Source organism: Lycium barbarum, chromosome 10 (assembly GCF_019175385.1).
Source record: "Lycium barbarum isolate Lr01 chromosome 10, ASM1917538v2, whole genome shotgun sequence".
NCBI lineage: Eukaryota > Viridiplantae > Streptophyta > Magnoliopsida > Solanales > Solanaceae > Lycium > Lycium barbarum.
This window is the reverse complement of record NC_083346.1, coordinates 122186778-122193570: the sequence shown is the minus strand read 5'-3', so window position 1 is coordinate 122193570 and position 6793 is coordinate 122186778. Positions and strand designations below refer to the sequence as shown.

Here is a 6793-nt window from a genome sequence, read left to right as displayed (position 1 = left end):
CATCGTGTGTGTATTGGATGCTCCAAAAGTAGTACATATTTGAAAGATCCAACTGGAGTGTGGCAGCATTTTTGGAGAGTCTGAAGAACATAACAGCTAATTAAAATGGTGTAATCAATCAATATATAGCTATAAATCAATGAATGAGAAAGGTGATGTGGCATGCCTCATTGGCCAGTATCACCATTTATCTTTTTTTCTCAGAATTTTGAATTACTTCCTCATTTTCTCTTCTAAAAATCTCCAAAACAATTAATGCCTCTTTCCTCATTATTGACATTTGTTTCATTTCTTGGAATCCGTCTCTTCCTTCTCCTTCTTTCGATTTCTTTGCACAGAAGAAAAAATTCGGAAGTCATAATTAAATTTTGACCTTGCTTATCATTTAATTTCTCCTATTAAATATGTAATTAATTTTACCTTCCAAAAGAAAAGGTGTAACGGCTAAAATAATGGTGGAATTACCGTACACATTACACATAATTTTTAAATTCCAGTTAATGAAACGTTTGCTCTTCATATCTGTAGCAATTCTTTAGTAAACAGCAGTTCTCTTTCTCTTCACATTTGTGTACATCTTATCTTTCATCCATTTTCTTCTTCATAATTATTTTGTGTATTTTGTTAATCTATCATGTATTTTGTGAATCTATCTTTCATCCTCTTGTGCGCTTCATTTTCTGAAATTATCATAACAGGATTCACTAACACTACTGATTTTATTCTTTGTACGTAGGTTTTAAATGCATGGGTCCAAAGCTCAAATATTGCCAGCTTGGAAGGTGCGAACTTCCGACAAACGTAACTTCCGATAAGCAGAATAAATAACTCTCAAAGTGAACAAATAACTTAAAAAAAATTCTATTATAATCCTTTGCACTCATATGCATTTTTTTATGGTTCTTTTGGATGATTAAGTAAAGCTTTTCTGGAATTCTTTTACAACTTCAATGACTAAAGTATTTTTGTGTTGATTCCGATCGAATCCTACTCTTCTATAAGTTTGATTTTTTGGATGATGAATATTGCTCACGGGAAATATGCAAATGAAGCGCTTGAGATCTACCTATAGTCGTAAAGACAACAACAACAAATGATAGCAAGTATTGCTGAAATATGTAAGGTTATGTTTTGACTGCTCTGAAATATTTGATATCATTATGTTTTGTCATTGATAAGCAAAATGTAACTTTATTATGACCAACATCTTCATTAAAATTGCCGGAATATTTCCAAGGAATGAGCACCATATACATTCTATGCCCAGACCTTTAAATTATAACTAACTGTAAAGCTAAATAAAGAGTAACGATCCCTCTTCCTATATCCTTAAGTTGCTTATTAACGTGTTAATTTTACTTTTTGCTAATTCATATTGTCTATTTATTTTTTAGTGAAACAAATATTTTAAACTAAATAATTATACTTTTATTTACTTATCTATTGATAAATTTTTTGCATTCGATTTTTACAATTGTAAGATAATATATATATTACACAATCGCGCGAAGCGCGGATATGTTTAAATCAGATCCTGATGCAATACCTTGTTACTGGACATTTGCAGGTAACTTGGTGAAAAATGGTGGATTTGAAGTTGGCCCTCATGTATTCAAGAACTTCTCGAGAGAGGTGCTCGTCCTGCCTTTGAAACAAGACAAGTACTCACCAATCCCTGGATGGATGGTTCAGTTCATGAAACCAGCGAAATACATCGACTCGAAGCATTTCTTAGTGCCTTGGGGAAATGCAGCAGTTGAGTTAATAGGAGGAAGGGAAACAGGCATTGCACAGATCGTAAGGACAGTCCCCACGCAATTCTACAACCTGACTTTCACCATTGGCGATGCAAACAATGACTGCCACGGATCAATGACAGTTCAAGCATTCGCTGGCAAGGCGAGTACAGAAGTTTCCTTTGTATCACAAGGAAATGGGTGGTTCAAGACTGCAAGCCTCGAGTTCCAAGCAGATAAAACTAGGACAACAGTAGCTTTCTATAATCCATTCAATCACACAAAGATATATGGCTTTGGTCACGTGTGCGGACCTGTCATCGATGATGTCAGTCTCGTTCATGTCCGAAAATAAGCAGAAGGAATTGACCGTACTCAGAGAAGGTCAATTTGAAGACAAGTTTTAATAGGAACTCTTTTTTCTTTCTTTTTTTCAAGCAGGTGAACACGTGTGAACAAGGGTAGTGATATCTATCATTGTTTTTATGTCTTTTTTAAGTTTTTCAGTCTGAACAAGAATGATATACCCAATAAAAGTAGTAAAATCCCTTTCTTGTTTCCTTCTAGAAGTCACAGAGTGCTTAATAAAAAATTAATAAATCACTCATGTTCTATGTGATGGAAATTTGTTCATGAATTTAAAAAGTTTAGACTCCAATAATTTGCAACCTCATTTCTGATTATTCAAAACGTGTCTGCTGTGGACAAGACTTGATCATTATCCATGTCCTTTCTTCTTTACTTTGGACCTAAGAATCAAGTAAAGTTGCGATCCTAATAGCTGAGAAAAGAAGTAGCAAATATAATATGCAGTAGGGAGTGCCTTACCACCTTAGTGGGTCTACTTGACACGAACTTGTATTAGTCGAGCCTAGTGGACTTCTGATGCTGGATGGTTAAACCAAAAATAACACTGCAGACAACAAGCAGCCCTGTGGTTGGCTGCATGAAATGTTACATATTTTACATACAAGCTTCTCTTAGCAATCAGGAATCAGTACACTGTTCTCTTTAAGATTGAATCACCTTTAGCATTACATTCAAAATGAACTAGTACTAGTAATATTTATCATGACTAGATACATTTTACCTCCGGCTTCTCCAAAGCCATGTTGCTCGGACTCTTCAGAAATGTCGCTGGGTGTGTGTCGGATCCATCAAATGTAGTGCATTTATGGAGGATCCAACACGGGTGCGGAAACATTTTGAAGAGTCCAAGCAACATAGCTCCAAAGTACTTCTGCCTGTGATGGCGCAACGTTTACATGATTATCAGACACAAAGGCTAAATAATAGGCACAAAAAAACACCATTTAAGGCATAACACTAATCAGCACATGATAATCCAAGAAATTCAGCTTATTTTCCCATAAAACAAAGCAGTTAGAGTGCCACTTAACAGTCGAGATAAGAACAATTTGTATAAGTAACACAATCCAGACTGTGAAACAAGCAGATAGGAAGAAAAAAAACTGAAGAAACTGAAAAATACATAAAAATGAAACATGATAACCAGCCAAGGGTTGTTGGATCACTGGTCCAGTTTCCATTTATTGGAGCCTCAGAAATATGAGATTTCCTGCCTTGGCATTCTGAACTCAAGATCAGTCAGTTGTCGATCGTAAGTACCTTCAGGTTAGGGAGGAGTACCTTCAGGTTAGAGAGGCAACTCATCCCCTTGGGCGATGAAAATAATGTACTGCACTTGAATATTTCAAGTTTTTCAAGTGAGGTGAGATTTTCCAACCACTTTGGCAATGCTGCGAAATTTGGGCACCTTTCCACCCTCAGGTATTGTAGAGTAGAATTGGCACCTTCCAGCCATCGGGGCAAAGTAACCAACTCTGGTAACCCTGCAAGCACCAACATTTGAAGGTTCCTGAGACATTGAACATCTTTTGATTCCAACTCAGGTAAGCCTCCGATAACCAATGACCGAAGCATCCTTAGTCCTTCAATATCTTGCCACTCCAATAATGTAAGCTCTTCACAGTCAACAATCAACAAATTCTCCAGAGCAGTAAGGTGTTTCATAGCACTTGGGAAAAAGGTCAATCTTGGGCAGCCAATAATTGCCAGAGTGCGAAGGCTAGTCAGATGTTGCAGACCTTCAGACAAAGATACGAGATTGTTGCAGCTGTAAATAAACAAAGAACGAAGAGATGATAAGCAGCCAATTGCTTTATCAGGAAAACATGCTTGCTTAGTGGTTATATGCAAGTGTCTTAGGCTGATCAAATTTCCAATATCTTTAGGTAGCCCTTCAAGTTGTGCACAATGAGAAACTCGAAGTGTCTGTAAGCTCAGCAACTTGTTAATCGAATCGGGTAATTCTTTAATGCTGCCGTTGGCACTTATGTCAAGATATCTTAAGTACTTCAATTCGCCAATAGAGCTAGGCAGCTCATCAAAACATGAATCACTCATATCTAGCACCCTAAGTTGCATGAATCTTGCTATGCAGTTCTCAACATATAATGTACTCATTGGCCCTATTCCATCGACGGAGAAGGATATGGTCCTTAATGCCTGGTTATTGAGAAGGGATGCTGGCAGTTCCTTGCCTGACAAATCATAGTCAGAAAATGCCACATGTCTGACCTCATCAGAAAAGTTTTGTGTGTGAGAATTAACCGTACAGAATTCAACCCCTGCTGCTGACAGTGCAAGATCATGTACAAGGTCATGCAATTTACAGATTGAGGTAAAAACGGAACGATATTCTTCAACATTTCGAAAAAAGGATCTCGACAATAACTCTTGGAAATATCGAATCCCAATGGCCTCAGGATCTTCGGTATCATTAGAAGACTGACTAATGAGACCCTCTGCTACCCACAACTGTATCAATTTATCTATTTCTATCACACTGCCCTTGGGAAATATTGAGCAGTAAGCAAGAAAAACTTTGAGATTAGATGGCAATTCATCATAGATCATTCTCAGAGCAGCTGTGTCGTACTGATTTGAGTTCCAGCTCCAATGATTTTTAACTTGATTCCACAGCGATTCCTCAGTTTTCTTGTACAATGAAGATCCTACAGCCTCTAAGACTAAGGGATTTCCCTCACACTTCTGCACTATATCTGGCGCGATCCCGATGAGATTTGGATATAGTGAAGATTGACCTCGTTCAAATGCCTTTCTCAAGAACAAAGTCAGACAAGCTTCACTCAATAAACCCTTCAAACAGTATGCAGGAACCGTCCCCATCATCGAAGCTACTTCCTCTAACCTTGTAGTTACAAGAATCTTGCTTCCACAAGCACCCACCATCAACAACTTCTTCAATTCATCCCACTTCACTGGATCCTCATTCCACACATCATCTAAAACAATCAAATAATTCTTTTCATACAAAGTCTCCTGAACTAGATTCTGTAGTTCATTCATATCAAGATTCTCACATATATCTTCTCTAACTGACTCCACAATTTGTTCCAGCAATTTATCCACTTTAAACACGCGAGACACATGAGCCCACGAACGCAATTGAAAATGACTAACAATCCTTGGATCATTATACACCAATTTTGCAAGAGTAGTTTTTCCAATGCCTCCTACTCCAACAATGGGAAGTACAAAAAGGGTAGCTTCATTTCCTGATTTTAAAAGCATTTCAACAACCTTATCTCTATCGATGTCCCTCCCCACAATACCAGAGTAATGTACAAATGCACGTGCATGCATAAGCCCTCTTGCTCTATAAGGACCAATACTACACTGCGGGACCATCATTGGGTGCCCGCCTATCTTATCCAATTTCTTAACGAGCTTTCGAATTTCAAGCCACAATCGTATTCGATAGGCAATGTAAGAGAAAAAACCACGGATCTTTGATGATGTCGAACTGGGAAGCAACCGGTTTTGCAAAGACCAAACTTCATACTCGTCAATGACAAGTTCAGCATCATAAAAAAAGAGCTTTAGCTTCTCAGCATTATAAAAATAATATTCATCTGCTGATCGAAGAAAGAACTCTAGTTTTCTGAGCTGGGCCTCCATATTCAAAGCCCTTGCAATGTTAACAACAGAGCGCAACTTCATTAGAAGCATATCTAGTAGAACCTTCTCATCCATGGTGATGGAAGGGAAAGTTGCAGATTCTTGAACAAGATCCATAAAGAAAGGTTGGTTCTTGGTTTACAATTTCCTTTGGTAGAGAAAGTAAAGTACAAACTGAAGAGATTTTGAGTCTTCTTGGCTAATGGGAAAATTGTGGGTCATAATTTTCTTGGTGGAAAGATGAAAACTGGAAGAAACATCAACAACTTTGAAAAGAGAAAAAGAGAACTGCTTTTAGAAAACTGGAAGTTTCCTTGAACTAAACCAATGTCAGTCATAGAAGGTGCTGCAGCATTTCCATATTCGATAAATCAATAACAACAACACACCTGTATTCCCACGAGTGGGTCTAGGGAGTAATTGAACGCCAACTTTATCCTTACGGATAGAAATGCTATTTTCGATAGACTCTCGGCGGCTTGAAAGGAAAAAAAGATTTGAAGCATGATGATAATAAAGTAGCAAGATAAAAGTAAAAGAAGAAAAAAAAAAAGCATATGAAGAAAAATATGACAATAAAATTGCAAGATAAAAGTAAAAGAAGAAACATATACTAGTACACCTCAAAGAAAAGAATCTACGCGATTATTGTTATCCAGACTGTGCTCAAAACAACAAACGACGTTAGTAAAAGAATGTTCAAACAACGAAACAATATCTCAATAAAACGAGAAAAGAAAATGACGAAAACCATAAACCAGAAACTGAAAACGATAAAAATATTTAGAAACTAAATATCCGAGTCCACAAAATTCACTGTGTGTCCTTAAAGAATTTAATCCCCTTAAGTACCCAAGGTTAAGGATTACTTCCACCCAGGATAAAACGGATAAACCTATCAAAAATATGGTGGTACATCAAACGCCTTTGACCTCACGCGAACTCAAAGATGGCAACAAATCACACACGACACTGACTCAGATTTTAATTGTAAAATTATGCAGATTACAGAAAGTATGCAGAGAGTATTTTCAGAATTTTAGAATGCAGAA

At 37.1% G+C, this 6793-nt stretch overlaps 2 protein-coding genes across 5 annotated transcripts; one reads left to right on the top strand and one right to left on the bottom strand.

The window, feature by feature from the left end:
- The first annotated feature begins 212 nt into the window (after positions 1–212).
- Positions 213–2296, top strand: LOC132614347 (protein DUF642 L-GALACTONO-1,4-LACTONE-RESPONSIVE GENE 2-like). 4 transcript variants are annotated; one of them, XR_009572271.1, is made up of 2 exons: positions 213–782; positions 1568–2296. XR_009572271.1 is itself a non-coding variant. In XM_060328773.1 (2 exons), the coding sequence occupies exons 1-2, from the start codon at positions 744–746 to the stop codon at positions 2089–2091; spliced, it is 582 nt and encodes a 193-aa protein (XP_060184756.1). In that variant the 5' UTR covers positions 257–743; the 3' UTR covers positions 2092–2296. The 4 variants fall into 4 exon arrangements, 2 of the variants coding, with proteins under 2 accessions (XP_060184756.1, XP_060184757.1); XM_060328773.1 differs by having other exon boundaries at positions 257–801; XR_009572270.1 differs by lacking the exon at positions 213–782 and adding an exon at positions 821–1123.
- A 612-nt stretch (positions 2297–2908) lies between these two features.
- Positions 2909–5858, bottom strand: LOC132613431 (disease resistance protein RGA2-like). Its single transcript, XM_060327453.1, has 3 exons — positions 3366–5858; positions 3074–3217; positions 2909–2980 (listed from the first exon to the last, which is right to left on the bottom strand). Exons 1-3 carry the CDS (start codon positions 5856–5858, stop codon positions 2909–2911), a joined length of 2709 nt encoding a protein of 902 aa, XP_060183436.1.
- Between the last annotated feature and the right edge of the window lie 935 nt (positions 5859–6793).